The following is a 21,731-nucleotide window of genomic DNA, read 5'->3' on the forward strand; positions in this document are numbered from 1 at the left end:
TTACTTTTTATAATGTGGCTACTAGAAAATTGAAAATTATATATGTAGTTAACATTATATTTCTCTTGGACAGCACTGTTACGGATGAACAGTTTATACTAATATTTTAGTTTCAAATAAGCCCCAAAAGAACTCAGAATTCTGAACCATACACATTGCCAGACTCAAAATACATCTAAAATACAAAGGCATTCAATGTGCAAATCTAGGAGTGCTGTGAATCTCATGGCAGTGGACTACAAGAGCCAGGCAGAAAGTTTTTCTCAACTTCTGCCAGGCATCTGCAGTAACTGTAATTATAATAAGCTCAGTTCAATTCAGCTCTGAACAGTTTCTAAATGAATTAGAGAAGATTTTTTAAGTACCTTATCATGTTGCGTTTCTTCTAATTGCTTTTTTGCATTTTCAACTTCTCGTAATAGAGAATTCTGAAAAAGACAGATAGTCCTTTAGTGTTTGTTTAAAATGTTGCAATACATAGCCTGGCTACATTCATTTAAAAAACAAAGTGCCACAGAAAGGGAATGGACCAGAGGAGCGCACTGATGAGCCGTGTCACCGTCCCATGGAGTCAAGTGCTGACGGTGTGGCTAGGACCACTTCTAATCATTTCTCTTATTCATATAAAACTTACTCCTTCACCGATCCTATTTTCTAAACATAGGTATGTCAGGTTCATGGTGCAAGTTTATTTTAATCAGTTAAACTGGTTTATACTAACTTCTCGATTTTACGATTCACTGGTCGGTCGCTTAGGAAACCTAAAATTAAGTTTCAAATGTATAATTAAAATCAAAGATAAAATATTCCTACCTTAAGGTTGATCCACTTACCAAGGAGTTAAGTGAGCTCTATGTGTTCTCTAACTCCACAGTGAGTTTTGCATAACATAATGTGTTCCATAATGATTAGTAATCATTAGTCTCTCTCAAATGAGCACAACCTCAACCCTAAGAGCCAATTTCAGGGAATTTCTGAGCCTCCTGTCTAGGAACACTGATGTAGTTAGTACAGGCCGTATCAAATCTGAATCCAACTGCAGCCCATTAGAACTTCTCCGACACAGATTCTAGGACATCCCTTTACTCTGGTGACAGCTAATGCAACTCTGTGATAGGAGCAGTAAGTCAGACCGGGCTTAGACGTTTTCCAAACCAAACCAGAAAGAAAGACGGTGGTGGCTGGAATGTGAGAATGTTTGGTTTCAGCTGATCAAATCTTTCTATTACACCACACCCCTTAGTGTCCTGCTTATAAATGAGACAGAAATTAACTTCCAAAGCAAGAGCAATAAAGGGGAGAGGGATAAGGCCCCCAAAAACAACAACAACAAAAAGGATTCTAGTGTAGGGTTGGCCAACTAGGACCTGCCAGCCAAATCCAGCCAACTGCCTATTTCTGTAAATAAAATTTTATTGTAACAGCCACATCTATTCACTCACATATCGTGTATGCTTACATTTGTGCTAATCATTGGTTAGCACAAAATTATTTAATTACTCATAATTACTAAAAGTCTAAAATATATGGTCCTTTATAGATACCATTTACCTCCTCCTGCCCTAGAGAGTAAGAATGATACACAGTTTTCCACATGTGCAAATGAGTCAAGGGCACAGCAAGCAGGAAGTTATTCAGGGACTTCATAATGGTCTGTACTTATTCCACTCTAAAGAATAATTCCCATTTTCTATCATGGCTGCTAACCACCGTCACGCGTCATTCCTCAGGAGAAGAGGAACAATCTCTTCGTGAAGGGTGGGTGCCTGCAGAGTGACCAGGCTCTCTGCCGTACCTTGTCTTCCAGAGCAGCCATCCTCTCCTTCAGGTGGAGCTGCAGCCGCTCGTTAGATTCTGAAAGAAGCTTGTCGACAGTGTCTGATAAACGTTTATTATGTTCTTCATTCATTTTTTCTCTTTGCCTTGCCTAAAATAGGAGAATCAGAGACTTAGGAACTTCAAGGAAACGTTCGATCATTCTTGTAGAAGCACAAGGACAGAGGGGTGAGCCAAGGGAGACCCACAGGCACTGTCGCCCTGGATGCCCGTCCCTCCGCCATCCTCAGGGGCCTTCAGTGCCATGCTGGGGGGACACACCACCAAAGTCTTGGACAGATCCTTAACTAAAAGGTCCCATTGCTTCTGGTGAACAAAGTACTCCTGGGCCTCAGGAATGTCACCAGTCATTAACCGTCAGATGGACTTAGGGAGCAGATTTACACCTAGGAACCAGCTTGTTAATGTACTAGTAGAGGAATTTCCCCTTGTGTAAATAAAAGCCTGGGTTTGGATTCATGGGGAAAAAATTTAATTTAATTTATTAGATTATTAAGTATGAAATGTTCGATTTTCTTAAGTACTAAGCTTGACAGCTGGTATCTCTGACATTTCACTTTGATCCTTCTTGTGTTATTTTTATTGAGGGTACATCCTCAGTCTTTCAAACACACGGTTTGCCTTGTGATTGCTTTCAAATTTTTTTTAGAGCAATTTTTATGAAATTATGGATAAGTCAAAAATTAGTGTAGTCTTTGAATATGAGTTTCGTCGTGGAACCAAGGCAGGGCAGATAGCTCGAAATGTCAACGAAGTGTTTGGGAAGGATCTGGTCAACGAACACACAGTATATGTTGATGGTTTAAGAAGTTGCATTCTGGTGATTTTAATCTTGAAAATGAGCCATATGGGTGACCAGAGAACAGGTGGATAATGATGAGCTGAAAACTAGTGGAAGCGAATCCATCTCAACCTATGTGTGAATTAGCAGTAACATTTGACGTTACTATTCCAACAATATTGGACCATTTGAAACAAATCAGCAAGGTAAAGAAGCTGGATAGATGGGTACCCACACGAATTAAAAAAGCATCAGAAGAAAAACTGTCTTGAAGCTTGCCTTTCTTTGCAGTCACAACGTAAATGTGAACCATTTCTATGCCATATTGTGATGTGTGACAAAAAAATGGATTCTTTTTGACAACGGGGAGCATTGGGCACAATGGTTGGATAAAGATGAAGTCCTGAAACACATTCCAAAACTGAAGATTCATCAAAAAGCTAATGGTGTCTGTTTGGTGTCCAGAGCTGGTATTATCCACCACAGCTTCATGAAACCTGGTCAGTCGATTACAGCAGATGTCTACTGAAACGAACTGTACAAAATGATGAGAATGCTTACAATTAAACGGCTGAGATTGGTCAACAGAGACAGGCCAATCCTCTTGTAAGACAATATGTGACCGACCACCTGTCGCACAAACAACACTGCTCAAACTACAAAAGCTGGACTTGGAAACTCTGTCATCCACCGTATTTACCAGACCTTGCACCAACTGACTACCACTTCTTCCAGGCTTTAGACCACTTCTTGCAAGGAAAAATACTCAATTCTTAACAAGCTGTGGGAAATACCTTTCTCAATTTCATTGCCACTTGCTCTGCAGGCTTCTCCACTGCTGGCATAAACAAGCTACCGTTAAGATGGCAAAACTGCGCATTCAGTTTCCCCCCTGGTAAGACGTGGGCAGCAGCCTCTCCCCTTTCTCATAAGGTCATTATAAGGATTAAATATGAAGCACTCAGAATATACCTGAGCAACTAACATTATCTGAAAGGGTCCAAAACCTCATGCAAGATAGAGAGTATCTAATAATCCTTCTTTAGAAAATTACACTTATTTTCTGTCAGCATTTGTGTATTTTAAATGCAAATTAGCATAAAGTTTACTTTTAATTGCCTTAGTTATAAACACCCCTATCATAACACTTGTCCTTCCTAATTCCATAAACCAGTTCTGACAGTCATTAAGTATGTAAATGTAATTCTCTGCTTACAGGATGAGAGTGCGTGTCTGTGTGGTGGGGTATCTCTGCACGTGGGGAGGCGAAGGGGGTTGCCTAATATGCAACCCATCCTAGGAGTCAGAATCTTCCTGGAAGCTCTTTTGATTCTCTGCAGTGCATGGCCAAGAAGACAGGTTTCTGCTGAAAACAGTATCTAATGGCCTTAGTGTCATAAAGCTGGCTGACCCAGGGGTGTAAGAGTTTAGATGCTCCACACTTCCTCAATCCACCCACTTGTTAAAGAAAAAGCCACCCCAAAATACCAGGCCTGGCACCAGCTGGATCCAAAACTGTTCTCACTGTATCTGTTTCTTGGATGTTCTACTGACATCTGCCCAACTCTTCCAGGGAAAACTCTCCTAGGGTTCAACTGGCAGGCCCTCCAATGCCATGCTCTCTTAATGCTCTTTTGTTGCAGCTCAATTACAGGGTTCCTCTTGCTCAAAAATAATCACTATTTGGATTATTTTATTTTGGGATAGAGGTCAGGGCTCTGCCCTGGCCTAGCAAGCGTACTAGTTATCTAGGACGATGGGCTTTCCTCTGCGTTTCAAGGGGGGTTCCCAAGTCCAGCAAAACAGGTTTGTTTTAGCAGGAACCATGAGGTCCCACTTGTACCCAGAGCAGTTCCCCTGAGAGGATATTAGATGAACAAGCAGCCTTCCTGGACACGGAGATCCCATCTGCTCCCTACAGTACTACTTATGATCACAGATTTCTTTTGCTGCTACCAATACTGACAAAAAGCTGTTAGTGTGTGAGATACACGTATCAGTGGACAACTTGCAGATGAGGCCACAAAATAAGTGCATAGGACATGACTCAAGCTGCAGGGACAGTGTCTCAGCTGGGGGCAGAGGCAGCAGAGGAGGGAGAAGTGGAAGACAGACCATGACCTCCCCCCCAAGCCACGCCCCCAGAGTACACGGGCTCGGCGCTCCCAGCCTTTCTGGCTGAATACACACCCGCTGCAGTTCTTGATTCTTTTCCTCTAGTTGCGCTTCCATCTGTCGTAACCTTTCTTCAATGTTGCCGTGTCTCTCTTCGGCCTGTCAGCAAAAAGGAAAAAATACCCAAAAAAACCATAAGCTAGCCTGGTACTCACACTTCATTAACAACATGCTGTACACTACTGCAGCAGCAACAAGCATAACATGCTCTGCATGGACTGTTTCCAATCACAGTAAATGGAAAGCATTTGCTACCATCTATCAACATATCCTATGTGGCTTCGCGTGCTCAGCCCTCTGGAGCTGGTGGTTCTGCAGCATGGCTGGTGCTGGCCACTGACTCAGTGCTGTGCCCCCACCCCCATGCCTGGTCTCCACGGATTCGTGACTTTCCCCAACCTCAGATTGCTTCTGGTTAGTCAGCATGGAAAGCAGAAAGCAGCAAGCACAAGTAAGGAGCAATGTACAAATTCTACCTTCCTAAGCTTGGAAGTAAGTTCGAACAGTTTAGCTTCCTTAGCAGCAGAGCTCCCAGAAGACAAAAGGTCAGACTACAAAGCCAACAAGGGACAAGAAAGATAACAGGGGAGAAAAGAAACCGAGACTTTAAAAGCAGATCACGGAGAGGGAGGAAAGGTTCTGTTACAGCTGTTGGCAACACACTTGCTCGAAGGAACAGGTCTGTGGGTCCTGGATACCATCTGACTGGCCCAACGCTCCCCTTCACCAGCCGGATGCCGGGTCATGGTCCAGCACCTTCTCACCATCCCTCCCCAGAGGCTCAGGAAGCTCGAGCCAAGACTGCTGACAGGTGCCAACATGGGCCTCAGCCTGTGCTGCTCCGTGTGCCCGGCGGAAGCCCACCGGCACTGCAGGGCGAAGCCTGCCCTGTGGAGTTGAGGCTACTGGTTTGCTCCCAGAGCTCCCCTGTGGGTCGCCGCATTCGAGTACCTACTACATCATCTGACATGGCCCCTACCTGCTTTCTTCCCACGCGCATGGTGAGAACGAGGGAGGACAGGGACTGTGTCTTGAACACACATACCCAAGAATTGAACAAATGAATCAATGTTACCTAAAAACATATTTTTAAGTAATTTTCAAAACAAAACTACTTCATCTGTTTATTACAAATTTATTTTAATTATCATTTCCTATTTGAGAAAAACTATCCTTCTTTTACATGAAGCTTCTGGCCTATGCTTTCAGATGGTGACTAAAATGACACTAAGAAGCAGTAACTCCTAGATCACGCAGACGGTGGACAAACAGCATACACCTGACAAAAGTGCAGGGAGATTTAGGGGTAACAAAAAGGATCATGTCTGACGCTGAAAAGGCATCCCAATCTCAGAGAAAACAGCGCTAAAAACAAATCCGGCTGCTCCATGGGTTCAGGTGCACTGAGGTAACAGTGTGAGGCACAGGAACAAACCACGATCACAATCACAAACCCGCCATCCAATCCAGAACTAAGCCCAGGACACCACCTTGGAAAGGGCCGCCACCCTCTGGGCCAGCTCCGCCTCCACCTCGGGGAGCGTCTCGGCTTTCCTCAGAGTCTGCTGCAGCTTCTGCTCCGCCAATTCCAGGCGTTCTTGCAACTGGCGGTTTTTATCTTCGGTCTATGAAATGAGAGCAAAGTATCAAAATGTAGCAAATCTAGCCATAACTGTTTCTCACAGATTGAAACAAACCGAAGGCAGACACGGACTAAGTTCATTACAAGGGCATCACTACAGCTCTGGTAGCTGCTTCCAGGTGAGGCTTTTCTCGCTGCCAGGGGTACACACCCACCTTCTAGAGGTTGATTCCAATGAGCAAAACATCTCTTGCCAAAGTATTTGCCTTTCCTAAATATCTTCAAAGAAGCTTTAACAAAAAACCAAAGGCTCCTATACACTAAGGAAAAACTAGTTTTCTGTAGAATCTTGCTCATTCTTTTTTTCTTCCTTTAAGAAAATGAATCTTGCTCTATTGCCCAGGCTGGAGTGCAGTGGCAGGATCATAGCTCACTGTAAACTTGAACTCCTGGGCTTGAGCGATCCTCCTGCCTCAGTCTCCCAAGCAGTTGGGACTAAGGGTGCCCAACACTATGCCCACTTAATTTTTAAATTTTTCATAGAGATGGGGTCTCACTACGTTGCCCAAGCCTGGTCTTGAACTCCTGGCCTCAAGCAATACTCCTACCTCAACCTCCCAAAGTGCTGTGATTATAGGAGTGAGCCACCATGTTTAGCCAGTTTGCTCATTGTTACTGACAAGTTTAAGGTAAGAAGAATTTGATACTAAGCCTTGTTAAAAAATCATCTCAGGAAAGGCAAACCCATACCAAGATTAGAAAAAAGAAAAAAAATAATAATAATCAGACCCATATTTGAAAGTAACATTGCTTACAGCAGACTGCCATGGGCATGTAAAAGAAAATATGGCTTTCATCTCCTTTTTCATATAGACCTTCCCAGAGTATGTCTAATGAAATGTTAGTTATTTTTTAAGTGTATTCTTTTAAAAAAACCCTCTTACTCTAAAAATTTAACAAAAGATTTTAAAACTGGGTGTGATGGTGCACGCCTGTAGTCCCAGTTACTTGGAGGCTGAAGCAAGAGGATCTCTTGAGCCCAGGAGTTTGAGGCCAGCCTCAGCAAAATAGTGAGACCCTGTCACTTAAAATGATAATTTAAAAAAAGACTGGAAAAAAAAAAAATCTACGGCTGAGCATGGTGGCTCACACCTCTAATCCTAGTACTTTGGGAGGTTGTAGAGGATTACTTAAGGAGTTTGAGACCAATCTGGGCAACGTATCAAGACATCATATCTGCAAAAATTAAAAAAAATCAGTTGGGTTTGGTGACACACGTCTGTAGACCTAGCTACTCGAGAGGCTGAGGCAGGCGGATACCTTGAGCCTAGTGGTTGAGGCTGCAGCGAGCTATGATCAGGCCACTGTACTTTAGTCTAGGCAATAGAGTGAGACCCTGTCTCTTATTAAAAAAAAAAAATTCTAAAAACCATCTGTAAGTCCAGGTTCCTGAGAGGTTACACTTTATTTACATGCAGCTTTCCTCTTTTTCTGTGTACAGATAACACATTATGCTTTAAGACCCTCAAAAAATATGGCCAGGCACAGTGGCTCACACCTATAATCCTAGCACTCTGGGAGGCCAAAGCGGGAGAATTGCTTGAGCTTAGGAGTTCAAGACCAGCCTGAGCAAGAGTGAGACCCATCTCTACTAAAAATAGAAAACATTAGCGGGGCATGAGGGTGCAGTGTCTGTAGTCCCAGCCACACTGGAGGCTGAGGCACAAGGATTGCTTGAGCCCAGGAGTTTGAGGTTGTTGTGAGCTATGAGGAGGCCACTGCACTCTAGCCAGGGTGACAGAGCCAGACTGTCTCAAAAAAAAAAAAAAAAAAAAAAAAACCCTCAAAAAATATACCACACTGTACGTACTATTAATATTCTGTAATCAGCACTTCATGAATTACATTAATTATACACAAAAGTGTACCAAACACACTTTATAAAATACCAAACACTTTATTTTCAAGGAGCCTGATTTAGGTTTTCCTCGCTAACTCGATTATCCCAGATTACAGAGAAACAGGAGTGAGTGTGGTTTACCAAACCATAGGAGGTACAAATTCTTATCACAGACTTCATTTCTGACTTTGCCATTGATGGTGTCGTTCCCAGCTACTAGCAACCAGCCCACGCCTTGAAGTTCTTTGCCACTCTCTGCTCCTTTGGTAAAAATGCTAACAAGCAACAGGCTAACTTTCAATGAAAACAAAAGAAAGAACCAAGGAGTGTAGCTCCACAAAATGGTTAAATCAAATCCTATTAATAAACAATCAAAACTTGTAAGTTGGAGTAACCCACACTTCTTGAACATAATACTCTAAAGTTATAAAAATTTTCTTTGACTTAATTAACAAAAGCCAGACAAAGGTACATAAAATCCATTACCTGCCGATGAATAGAATCTTTATTCGCAATTTCATTTTCAAGTTTATCATTGAGGTCGTGCACAGATGTGGCTTCACGCTGTGCAGCGAGGTAGCGTTTTTCAAGAGTAGTGATTCTCTCCTCCATGTCTTCCTTTTGGGCCATGGCCTAAAATAGGTATTTCAGAGGAGAAAAAGGTAGGTAATTAATACATAAAACATTGTGATACTTCAGAGAGAAAAAACTGGACTAAATCCTAAATTTCAAATCAAATATAAAATTAGTGTCCTCAAAATTAAATTGATACAGATGTCAATTTTCTGAAATCTGAATGAAAATGTACCACTACCTCAAATATCATAAATATTCACCTATAAAGTTAACAAAGACTCGTCTGCCTTAATACTAAGCCATTCAGTTTACCAAGCTTATCCTTTTCCACACAGTATTACAAAAGAGTATGTAAAACAGAATATCCCAATATTGCAAGAATTCAAGGAGGTGAAGGTATCTGCCATGAAGATGCAGCCTAGGTCTGCTTTGTGTTATATAAATGGTCTCACACAGGACAGGGATAAAGTAGTAAGACACAAAACTCATTTTCTAGAGTTGGATGAAATCTCATATAATCACAACATACAAGCCGTGTTAACAAATGGAAGCAGAAGTCAAAGTTTAATTTAATTGGATGGAACCACCTACTGTCTGTAGCAAAATTGAAGTTAACCCCACATGTATCAACCCCTAGAGAGTAGGACCACAACATTTTGCTGGTGGAGTACCTCTCTTCCACCGCACAATTCACTGATTTTTAGGTCCTTCATTGTTTACCAAGGGACTGTTAGTGAAGTCTTAATATTAAAAGTGATAGGTCTTAAAAGAATTTCAAAATTCTCTGCATTATTGATCTCTCCCACATAATCTCCTGCTGTAGCCAAATAACATAACCTAATAGGTTACATAATATATGCAAATATCTTTCTTTGTTCAGAATTCTTACATAAAATTCTCACATTAGGCTACCAAACAGAAAGTCAGCCTGTTCTACGTATATTACACAGGCAAGAGGATACAAAGGACAGGTGAGTGAGTGACAGAAGGAGCACCAGAGAAAGCATCAGCCCTCATTTCCTTTATGACTGAATATTAACAGTTTCTCATACAGTTACAAATGCAGACATGTTTGTCAGAAACGAATATACTTCACCAGAGTTTCACACCATGATCCTGACTACTGACATTCACCACTACACACTGTGTGAAGCAGCAGAAGTCAGGAAAGCAGGACACCAAGGACACCCCGACACAGGGCCATGCTCACAGCACAGCCGTTACCAGCACCTGCCAGCATAAGGATGTGTCAGAAGGAAATCTGAACATAATGAAGAACAAACTAAGACGGCCTAGAAGCCATACAGATGAAGACTCTCCACGAGGGCAGTGACTGATCCCATGGCACACGGTGGTGCCCGCTCTCCAGCCACAGCGAGGCACCAGGGCTATTCTCCTCTACCTTTACAGGGACAGGGGGATTTCACCACAAAACTGGGGAGGCAGCCTGTCACAGTCTCCTAGCAATCTTTTTTTGATATCATTTATACAATAATCCAAAGCTTGAAAGTAATTGGGAGAGTAAGGGACAAAAGGAGCCAAAAAAAAATTCAATTACTCAAAACACCCCAAATATTCCATTTAATGACAATATTGCAGGTCTCTATGATCACTTACTTCACGGACATCTCGTTGCAATTTTGTGTTCATTTCTTCAGATTTGATGAGATCTTTTCTAGCAGTGTCAAGATCCTCTTCCAGCTCTGCCACGTGACTGGACAGGGCAGCCAGGCGCTCCTTCATCTGGCTCTGCTCCCTTGACTGCTTGCTTATGGTTTCCTGGAGCTCAAGTACCTTCGCAAGGTCTTCCTCATGGCTTAAAGAACCATCGGAAGATCTCTGCTGGGAAAAAAAAATCCTTAAATAGCCTTGTTTGGCTAGCTGTAAAATACTTCCAGAAACCAGGTAAAATCAAAACTGATTTATACAATCTGTTGCATTATACAACTCTCATGACCTCTCAAGCTTAAGCCAGTGCTTTAGCAACAGCTTTCCAAAACAGCCAACACGCTTACCATGGGCAAATGAAATTAGAATACAGAGAAAGCCTGAAGACTTGCCTTTCCATTCGTACTCGGCGTACTCTCTTGTTCATGGTTTATGTCAACCACTCCATCTGTTAGTGTTTTTTTCTGATTATTCTGTTCTTTAAGAATCATTAGCTAAAATTAAAAAATTGAATATGAGAGTAAAATACTTTACATAAGTGAAATAAGACAGCAAAATTCCTTTTGGAAAAACACTACTATAAACTGCTAAACGCAGTATAAAAATAAAGCATGTGGTAATGTTATCCAACCAATATATAGCCAGATCATTTAAAATGGAATTTATTATCTACCATACAAATGGGTACTTAAGAAATAAAAGTCTAGTTTACTAGTACTTAAAATGACCTGGATAGGTTGGTCTGCAGTCAAAAAGATAAATAACATCTGATATCCACTACTACAGTCCTTATACTTTTTTTAAAATTTAGGGATAAAAATAAAAATCTCTCAATTCACATCACATGTATCTCAAGCTCACCTCTTTGTGTGTGGCACCTAATTCTTCTTCTAACAAACTACATCTTTCAAGTGCTACTCGTAACCGCTCTCTCACCTGAAAACAAAAGGGGTTAAGTTTGCACGCATATGTACATATTTATTTATTTTCCTCTTCTTTTTTTTTGGAGACAGGGTCTCCCTCTGTTGCCCAAGCTAGAGTACAGTGGCTTCATCATAGCTCACTGCGACCTCAGATTCCTGGACTCAAGCGATCCTCTCACCTTGGCCTCCCAAGCAGCTGGGGCTATAGCCACATGCCACCACACCGAGCTTAATTTTTTTCTTAATGTATAGTTATCCTAATATTAGTGTACTATAACATAATAAAAATATCATTACTTTCTTTTTCTTTTTTCTTTTTTTGAGACAAAGTCTTGCTCTGTTGCCCCAGGTAGAGTACAGTGGCATCATCCTAGCTCACTGCAACCTCAAACTTCTCTGCTCAAGCGATCCTCCTGCCTCAGCCTCCAGAGTGGCTGGGACTACAGGCAGACACCACACTGCCTGGCTAATTTTTCTATTTTTAGTAGTGACAGGGTCTCCTTCTTGCTCAGTCTGGTCTCAAACTCCTGAACTCAGGCAATCCTCCCTCCTCAGCTTCCCAGAGTGCTAGGATTACAGGTGTGAGCCACGGCACCCTGCCTGAATATCATTACTTTCTTTCATTGATCTTATTGTCAAGAAAACGTCCTTGTTAATGGCTTTAAATTTTAAATTTGAGAAAAGCTTCCCCCCTAAATAAATGAGATTACCGAATTCTTAGCAATTCAATATACAGAATTAATTAAAGATATTTACGACAATTAGAATTTTTTAATGGTATAGAACCCTTTCATCTTAGAGAGAAAATTTGTTTGCAAGAATCCAAGAAGCTCCAAAAATAAGCGTTCCCCAAACACACATGAAGCCTGCCCAATACCCAGAACGTGCACAAACCAACACTTGCTATGGGGCTGATGGCACCTTTTCATCCAGAGCTTTGTGGTGTTCAAATAATGACTTCAGTGCTTTAAGCACTTCAACTTCGCTGGACACGCCTGCTGGGGACTGAGCTTGTCTCTTTACCACGGTCATCCTGAGGGACCGCTCATGCCTAGAGACGAGGCATTCCAAGTGCTCCAACAGCAGCTGAAACAAAAGGCCAAAGAAAGACATGTTTCAAAAGCACTTTTATTAAGTTATTAAGTATGAAAGGTCCAGTTTTCTTAAGTAAATTTGACAGTTGGTATCTCTGACATTTCACTTTGACATTTCTTGTTTTATTTTTATTATGAAGGTACATCCTCAGTCTTTTAAATACACAATTTGCCTTGTGATTATCTTTCAAATTTTTTTTTAGGGCAATTTTGTGAAACCATGGATAAGTCAAAAATTAGTGTTATTTTTGAACATGAGTTCTGTTGTGAAACCAAGGCAGCGCGGACAGCTGGAAGTATCAACAAAGTGTTTGGGAAGGATGTGGCTAATAAATGCACAGTATGTCAATGGTTTGAGAAGCTCCATTCTGGTGATTTTAATCTTGAATATGAGCCATGTGAGAAACCTGAGACCAAGGTGGATAATGAGGAGCTGAAAGCTGTAGTGGAATCAAATCCATCTCAACCTACGTGTGAATTAGCAGCAAGGTCTGATGTTACTATTCCAACAATATTAGACCATTTGAAATACATTGACAAGGTAAAGAAGTTGGATAGACGAGTTCCACATGAATTAAGAAAAACAGTCTTAAAGTTTTCCTGTCTTTGATGTCACAACATAAAGGCAAACCATTTCTACACTATATTGTTAAGTGTGATGAAAAATGGATTCTTTTTGATAATCATAAGCGTTCAGCACAATGGTTGGACAAAGATGAAGTGCTGAAACACAGTCCAAAACTGAATATTCATCAAAAAATTAAAGGTGTCTGTTTGGTGGTCCAGCGCCAGTATTATCCATTACAGCTTATGAAACCTGGTCAATTGATTACAGCAGGTGTCTACCGCAACCAACTGGACAAAACGATGAGGATGCTTGCAATTAAGCAGCTGAGATTGGTCAACAGAGACAGGCCAATGCTCTTGCAAGACAACGATCGACCACGTGTATCTATAGTTTGAGCACAAACAACACTGCTCAAACTATAGAAGCTGGACTTAGAAACTCTCTGTCATCCACCGTATTCACCAGACCTTGCACCAACTCACTACCACTTCTTCCAGGCTTTGGACCACTTGCAAGGAAAAATATTAAATTCTCAACAAGCTGTGGGAAATGCCTTTCTCAATTTCATTGCCTCTTGCTCTGCAGGCCTCTCCACTGTTGGCATAAGCAAACTACCATTAAGATGGCAAAACTACGTCGATAGTTTAGCCACATACTCTGATTAATTGTACTGCTTCTTGTTTGAGATATAATAAACTTTTGATTCAGAATCGGACATTTCATATTTAGTGACCTAATACTTTCACATTTGAATTTGGGGCTAATAGCTCCTTTACAATCTATGGTAAAACAAGTTTGAATTCCTTCAGTTCAGTAGAAGGTTACAGAAATTCCTCTCAAATGTATTACAATATCATTAATTTTCACCACAAATTAATGCAACTGATCTACGCCAGTTGCTTAGTAAGAAACAGTATGAAATGTGTTTAAAACCACAGTGCGTCTCTTTTCCTTCTAAGACAGCATCACCGATCCCGATACTGACTCGAGGCAAATGGTAAACAGTAAGATCCACCTACTCACCCTGGTGTTGTTCCTTTCTGCTTTCAGTTCAGCAATTTCTTCTTCCCTTTCAAGGAGCTGTTCCCTGCATACATTGAGTTCTTTAGTAAGTGCTGCAAATTCCTAGAAAATAGCAAAATTAATTAAATAAATAAAAAGAGAATCTCTAATGACAGACTTCCACCAAGCCTCTACGGTCTTCACAGAGGCAGCGTCACAGGGTGTAGGGGAGGATCTCTGTGACCCTCCAGAGAACGAGGGGATCAACCGACTGGCCTAAGACCACACCCAGCATCTAATAAATCAGAACCCGAATCAATCTGACTTCCCTCCACCCTGGGCCCGGGCACTCGGATGGCAGGGGACAAAGGGCAATCCAAGTCACCTTCTCAAGGGCCAGAGCAATCCACAATATTTTCCTGAGCAAGGATCCTGACATGAAGTGAATGAAGACATTTTTAAGCGACTCCTAGAACTGCTGAGAAGAGCAAAGGAAAGAAAGCCCAGAATGCCTCCACCCCAGCCCAGCCTCCTTTTCTGTCTGTCCTGAATCTCCTCTGGGGAAGACCACTGGCTTTGGAGAGTCCCCTGGGAAAAAGGCTGATGGTACCCCAAGGCCAATCCTTCAGCCTGAATTAAACTGCTCAAAGTCAGCTGTAAAAAATGGACTCATCACAAATGCTGGTAAGCCTTCTGCAGAGAAGAGGAAAGGTCTAAGACCACTTATTCTTTAGCCAAGCAGAAGAGTTCCTAGAGGACGTGAGTAGGAAGAACAACGCAAGCACCGCCCCCCCCAACTTCCACTGTGCGTCAGTCTCCAACCCCAACATCAAGCACTCTCACGTGGACACCACGGATGAGCTGAGTCAGAAGAAATGAATTCCTGTTCTTCTGCCAGTTTTTCAATGGAACAAAACAGAAGTAAGTAAAATCATCTGCCATGTTTCTTTAGGTTTTAAGTATTTTTTCTTTAAAAGACAAAGGAGGGATAAAGGCTAACCTGACAATCAAGACATTCAAGATATGAAAAGTGGTTAAATTAGGTAATTCTAGAAAATCAGTTTACAAACAGGTGGTATGCTTGAAGTGCATTCATAAATTAATCCTTTGCAACTCAAAGTCAGCTTTACTACAGAAATTACCCCTTCCCTTGGTTTGATTTTACAAGGCTAACCCATGAAAGCCTATTTGAGCCATAACACAGAACTGAAATGCTCATCCATGGGGATGAAAGCAGCAAGCAGTCCTGTTACAGTCAACAACGGAAAAGAGTGATATTAAGCATATTCATTTTTTCTTAAATGCTGTCATTTCCAGGTAAGAAAACTGGAGAGGGATGAGGAAGCATATAAGGTACCGAGATCTTTCAGGAGACTCAGGAGCGCTTTTCAGACCTGGTAAGCTAACGGCCACTTTAATTTACTTAACTTCTCTTCTAAACTACTATTTCTTCTGCGAGAATCCATGACTGTGGGTGACCGACTGCTAGCATGGCAGCACAAGGAGCTCCGCTGACCTGCTCCCCAGGGACACTGGTGAACATGGTAAGAAAAACTATTCAAAGCCTCTGGAAATGTTTCTAAGCGCATACAGCAAATGAAGAAACATCAGAAAAGAAAAATCTATGAAAATTCAGTAAGACAAGGTGAGAATTTGTGGTATTTAAACCAAGACTCCTCCCTGCCTCCCCCTCCCAGGTCAACGCAGAGCCCCCACTCCAGATTGCTGCAGCCTACAATGCAGGGCTCCCCTGTCCCCCAGACCAACAATGCAGGGCCCCCTTATGCCCCAGACCAATAATGCAGGGTCCCCCTGTCTTCCAGACCAACAATGCAGGGTCCCTTGTCCCCAAGACCAACAATGCAGGGCCCCGTTGTCCTCCAGAAGAACAATGTAGGGCCCCCTTGTCCTCCAGACCAATAATGCAGGGCCCCTTTGTCCCCCAGACCAACAATGCAGGGCCCCTTGTCCCCAATACCAACAATGCAGGGACCCTCTCCTCTACCTCTCAGCCAGGCTTTCTTTCTGGGAGGGGCAGGACTTCAGTGGTTCCCACCCTGCCTGAGCTGCCCGGTGCCAATGCTACATCCTGGCTAGTGTAGTTGAGGGTGGGGGCTTCCTACCTCTGCCCAGCCTCCACTCTGGAAGAGGCTCATCCTTGGGTGTGGCAGGCTGAAATTACTGGGGCTCTGACTGTCTGTGCTCTGGCTCTGTGAGGCAGTGGTTCCAGGGCTGGAGTGGCAGCTGAAAGGACCCCCGGCTGCTCTAGTGCTCAACAACTAGAGCAGGCGTGTCACTCACAGAGAAACTTGCCACAGTTCCTATCCCCAGCTCCAGAGCCCTGGTTCAGAGATTTTCCCTGGGAGGAGAAACAGGTAGAACAAGAGATAGCTCTTAATTTCTTCCCAAGGTCACTAACTTCATTTGCAACAATTCTGTGAAGTTCGAACCTAGGGGTGCATTCAGGAACAGTGGAAGTCCTGGTGAAAGGCAACTGGGACGAGATGCGTGGGTTCGATGACGACACAGCCTAGACTGCAGGCTGGCTAGTTCACAGGAGAGAACTGGAGAGTAAGACAGCTGGAAGGAGCCCTCCTGGGGTGGGAACAAATCTCAAACACTGACTTTAGAAACGATGCCTTGGAAGGAGCCACAATTTGACTGAACTGGTTTGTAATTACCCCAGCATTGTTGAAAACAGAGCAATCTGTGGGAGTTCACAGTTGCCTAGTGGTCAGAGAGTGGGAGAGAGCTGCCGCGGCAGGGTGACCGGGCACACCCACAGCTGTACCCCGTTGGGAGCTGAACATGTGGGCGGGGAAAGGGAACACATTTCACTAAACTAATCCAGCCATTCACTGAACTGGTTAAATTGGTAAGTTTTATGTTACGTATATTTTACTGAAATTAAATATATATATTTGGGTGTGTATGAGTGTGTGTGTATACATGTCATACGGTGAGCTTTGGAGACAAGGCTGCTCCTGAGAGCATACAACTGGCTAAAGAACACGAGCAACTCTTCATTTCAGTATTTCAATCCATGCCTGCAAACATAAACAAAATAACCCTAAATAAGAATCACCGAAATGTGTCTTAAAACCTGATATTCAGTCAAGTGTTGACACATCCTTAAAGACCTAACAGGGAGCATTCAGAAGGGGACTTCTTGGCTGGGGAGTGGCGGGGGAGAAGGAGCAGAGAAAGGCAGCTGAGTAGACCAGGTGTCTCAGTCCATTTGCGTGGCTATAAAGGAATACTCGCCTGAGGGTGAGGAATTTATAAAGAAAGGTTTGTTTGGCCCACGGTTTGCAGGCTGTACCAGATGCATGCAGACAGCACCTGCTTCTGCTGAGGCCTCATGCTGCTCCCCCTCGTGGAGATGGGGAGCCAGGGTATCCAGAGATCACACTGGAGAGAGGAAGTGGGAGTGCTGGTACCAGGCTCCTTTAAGCCACCTGCTCTTGCGCTAAGTAACAGAGAGAAAACTCACTCATTACCACGTGGAGGGCACCAAGCCATTCATCAGGGATCCGCCCCCATGACCCAAACACCTCCCATGAGGCCCCACCTCCAACACTGGGGATCACATTTCAGCATGAGATTTGGAGGGGACAAATATCTAACTGTATCACTAGGTCCCCTTTCCACGTTCTCCCTTCAAGTTCATCTTCCTTCCTAAGTTTCAGAGATTTCTTTCATTTATGCCAATATTAATCATATTGAATACCTTGTTTTACATCTCCTTTGGTAATTATCTCTAGTTGATTGTCAGATCACCTAATACCTAATGTTAATGAGATAGTGTCTTCTTATTAACAGGATCTTGTATCGGAAGATTCTTTCTGTTGCAGGTGGAAAAAAACTGGACTCAAACTAGTTTAACTTAAAAGGCAATTATGATTCACATAACCGTGAAGTAAAAGGGCAGAGCCGGCTCCAGAAGTGCCTGAATGAGGGGCCTTGAATTTTTATTACTTTGTCCCCCTTGTACCTGCAATCTGGGTCAATTTTGTAAAGTAACTACCAACTCACTAATTTTGTCTTTGACTGTGTCCAGTCCAGAGTCTATCATCCTAGCCAGTAACTTTTTCCTTCACTAGGTTTCCATTTTTATTTTGGTCATATCATCCTGCTCTTGTTTCACTTCTGTTTTTTGGTGGGGGGAGTAATTTGTTGTCATGTATATTATCTTTTTAAGCATCTTAAAAAGATTGTCCATAAATTTCAGATGGAGCAAATGTACAGCTCAGTGAGGAGTCGACTCTGTGAGGATGTCTTAGTATTAGGTATCTTTAAGTATTATGGAATTTGGGTTTTAGGCTCATCTTTAGGAATTTATGTCGCCAGCACTCTCTTTGTCTAGTTGTCTTAGTCCGTGTGGGCTGCTTTAACAAACTCTCATAGACTACGTGGCTTATAAACAATAGAAATTTATTTCTCACATTTCTTGAGGCTAGAAGATTCTGTCCCGTGAGGGCCCAACTACAGACTTCTCTCTGTGTCCTCACATGGCAGAAGGCACAAGGAGTCTCTCTGGGGTCTCCTTCTAAGCACACTAATCCCCCCCACAAGAGCTCTACCCTCATGCCCTAATCATCTCCCAAGGGCTCCACCTGCTAATACAATGATACTAAGGGTTAGATTTCAGCATGACTAGTGTTCTGTGGCTGTTGTACTCTAAGCCTTCCAAGGCCTCAGTCCAGAACTAGGTTTTCCATGGTGACTGAGGGTTCTGTTGCATGGTTATCTTATAGACAGTGCAGATCCTGTTGGAGACCACTGAAGAGCGTGGCTCATCCCAGGGCTTGCTTTCTCCCCTCCCTAGGACTGCAACATCCTTATAAAGCCCCAATCTGTATAGGGGAGAATGGCCTTAGATAAGGAGACACCTCATCTAACCCCCAGCTTCAGGAAGTATCTAAATCTAGTTCTAATCCCACTGACCACTTTAGTACCTATGACCCTTACCCTGCAGGAACCACGTTTTCTACTAACACTGCCTGCTTAGAGCTTGGAGCTCAGCAGACCAGTAAAATCCAGCTAACTCGTGCTCAGGCTAGGTTCCTAGTCTGTTTCTGTACTGGAGGGTATTTACCTTGTTTGGAGACCTGGCTACGTTTTCTGGTTTGTTTCCCTATTTTCACCGCTACGTTTGGAGGAGAGGTGCACCAAAGCATGAGTTTATACCTCTATCTTGAGTGGATATGACAATCCGCTCAAGAAATAGTGGCACACCTAGCCTATGTCAGCCGCTGGAACAGGGAGGCAAGGCCTGTTCACACCGCAGGGTGCTCTATAGACCAGACAAGCTGGCCACAACCCCTGCAACCTCTGAGGGAGAGCCGAGTGGACGCCATCTGTGATGGGAGGTGAGCATGCTTCTGAGAAGGTCTGCTGAGGGAGACAGCACTTGAGCTGAATCCTGAACAAACTATCTGGTCAGTGAGAGCTGCTTTCACAAAGGCATGAAGGCATCAGGTAAGTGAGAAGGGCTTCAGCAGAGCAGGGGCACAGGCACTGCGTATGGAGGAAGGAGGAGAGGCTAGAGGTGGGCAGCCCCTCACAGACCTCAGCTGGAGTCCGGATTTCACGTTAAAGGCTGCAGGAGTCGTCCTATCTACAGACTTCGAGGGCCCTGAACAGAGAGTGGGCAAAACTGCTAGCGTCTCAGCACTGACAACTGACATTATTATTTTCAGTTAGTAGAAGCTACTTGCCTCAGTCATGTTTTAAAAGAGTATCAAATTTGAAATAAAGAGAAAACTGGAAGTTCATATACTAAAATTAATGAACAAATCATATGTTTTGAACCCCTAGTGATTCAAACTATGCTAATAAGCATCCATCTATCTACCCACCTATTTATCTCACATCGTAATGATGGGAGCAGAGAGACAGCGGGATACTAGGAAACAAAACCATAAACTTTACACTTTTGCATACTCTGATCCGTGGTCTCATCATCTCACTGAACTCTCAAACCTGCTGTGATGGAAATGGCACTGGCTTTTCAATTACTGAGTATTATTTGCAAGCAAGAGATAATAAACATGTTAAAAGTTCCAATATATCTTATTTCTTTTCCCTCTCAGTTTCTCTATAAGAAATATATGCTGACAAAATGTATGCTCATACTTAGCATTAAACAATTAAATAAACATTGAATTTTAAAAACATGGTACAGAACAGTATTTCAATATGACCGCATTTGGGTTAAAAGCAAACACACACTTGTCTCTGTGTGTGTGTACACATATGTACGAGATAAAATATAGAAAGTACACACCAAACTGCTAATGCTGGTTACCCACTATAGTTGGGAAAGGGGGTTGAAAGTGATACAATTTATATATTTATTTTAATTTTTAAGTAGGTATTACTTAGTACTAAAAAAAGTAGTCCTCCTTCAAACAACGTTAAAACTCAAGGACATGACCAGAATAGATTGTCCAAATGTCACATGACTTGTTCAGAAACATCCCTCCAGAGCCTGTCCCTCAGGCCTTAGTTCTGCTTCCTGCACTCTCAGCCGTGGGCCCAGCAGCTGCAGCCTCCACTGCTCCCCTGAACGAGCTCTGGCCAACACACCCACCCACCTCCTGGTTGCTGCCGTCCTCACCCAGCCTTGCCTACCTGCAGACACTGCCTCCTCCCCGCTCTCCTCATGCCCACTGCTCACCCGACGCACCTGCCTAACCCGCTCTCTGCCAGGGCTTCCATCACCCACTCTGGGTGATGTCCCACTGCCCACTTTACATCTCTGCTCGAATTACGTTCCCCACACTGAGCTCATCATCTTCCTCCTGCCCAATCTTCAGCTCCTCCTACGCCCTTGCTCAGCGGACAGCAGCACCCAGTTGTCCCAGTCACATGCTAGGACATCGCAACGCCCCCCTGCTCTCCCACCACAGTAACCAAGTGCTGAGGACTGTTAATTCTACCTCAAAACACCTGTCTTCTGGGACCATCCACTTCTCTACACCCTCACCCTGCCCACTCTTGTCCCGGCTGCTGTGTTTCCTCTGCCCACTATAAAAGCTGTCTAACTCTTCCCTGCCTCCATTCCTTCTTCCCTCCAATCCATTCCCCATACCTTCTAAAACATATCAGGCCTTATGACTTTTCTGCTTAAGATCCTTCTGAAACTCTCCAGGGCCCTTAGGGTCAAGCCCAAACCTCCTCCAATACCTTCTACTACTAATGAGAAGTAATAGCAAACACTAATGCAGCACTCACTCTCTGCCAGACCGCTCCCAGCACTTGACACTGCTCATCCCATTTAATCCTCCCAGTCCTGTGAGGTGACACAGTGAGCTCCCCATGCACAGGAGATGGCAGGGCAGCAGCTCGAGCAGTCAGCTCCACACATTCTGATCCTGCTTCTCTTGTCACTTTGTGCCTCACACTCAGCTCCTCAGTTGCAAGAAGTCTACACCTCGTTCAACAGGTCCTCTGTTCCTCTTTGGGCCCTTCACACCATGGCGGGCCCCCTGCCATGCATCTGTGAATCTGCCATCGCCCCAGACCAGCTCCCACCCACCCTTCCCTTCACAGCTTGGGAGCCGTTTCCTGCAGAGGCCTTCTCAGCCTCCTGCACACACAGACACGTGGACAGGTCCCCTG

General features: G+C 43.4%; 1 protein-coding gene across 5 annotated transcripts in view; it reads right to left on the reverse strand.

Moving 5' to 3' along the window:
* PPFIA1 (PTPRF interacting protein alpha 1) overlaps nt 1-21,731 on the reverse strand; it is a 92,247-nt gene that overhangs the window by 42,207 nt on the left and 28,309 nt on the right. For 3 of the 5 annotated variants that reach the window (XM_045558224.1, XM_045558223.1, XM_045558225.1), the window contains exons 3-12: nt 14,127-14,228; nt 12,363-12,527; nt 11,380-11,454; nt 10,911-11,012; nt 10,468-10,689; nt 8,761-8,907; nt 6,283-6,417; nt 4,808-4,891; nt 1,796-1,927; nt 366-428 (exon numbers count right to left, since the gene is read on the reverse strand). In XM_045558224.1, coding sequence (XP_045414180.1) covers nt 366-428; nt 1,796-1,927; nt 4,808-4,891; nt 6,283-6,417; nt 8,761-8,907; nt 10,468-10,689; nt 10,911-11,012; nt 11,380-11,454; nt 12,363-12,527; nt 14,127-14,228 — 1,227 coding nt within the window. Of the gene's footprint in view, nt 1-365; nt 429-1,795; nt 1,928-4,807; nt 4,892-5,268; nt 5,344-6,282; nt 6,418-8,760; nt 8,908-10,467; nt 10,690-10,910; nt 11,013-11,379; nt 11,455-12,362; nt 12,528-14,126; nt 14,229-21,731 lie in introns of all 5 variants that reach the window. The other 2 variants (XM_045558222.1, XM_045558221.1) reach the window with 1 other exon arrangement.

Source organism: Lemur catta, chromosome 7 (genome assembly GCF_020740605.2).
Source record: "Lemur catta isolate mLemCat1 chromosome 7, mLemCat1.pri, whole genome shotgun sequence".
Lineage (NCBI taxonomy): Eukaryota > Metazoa > Chordata > Mammalia > Primates > Lemuridae > Lemur > Lemur catta.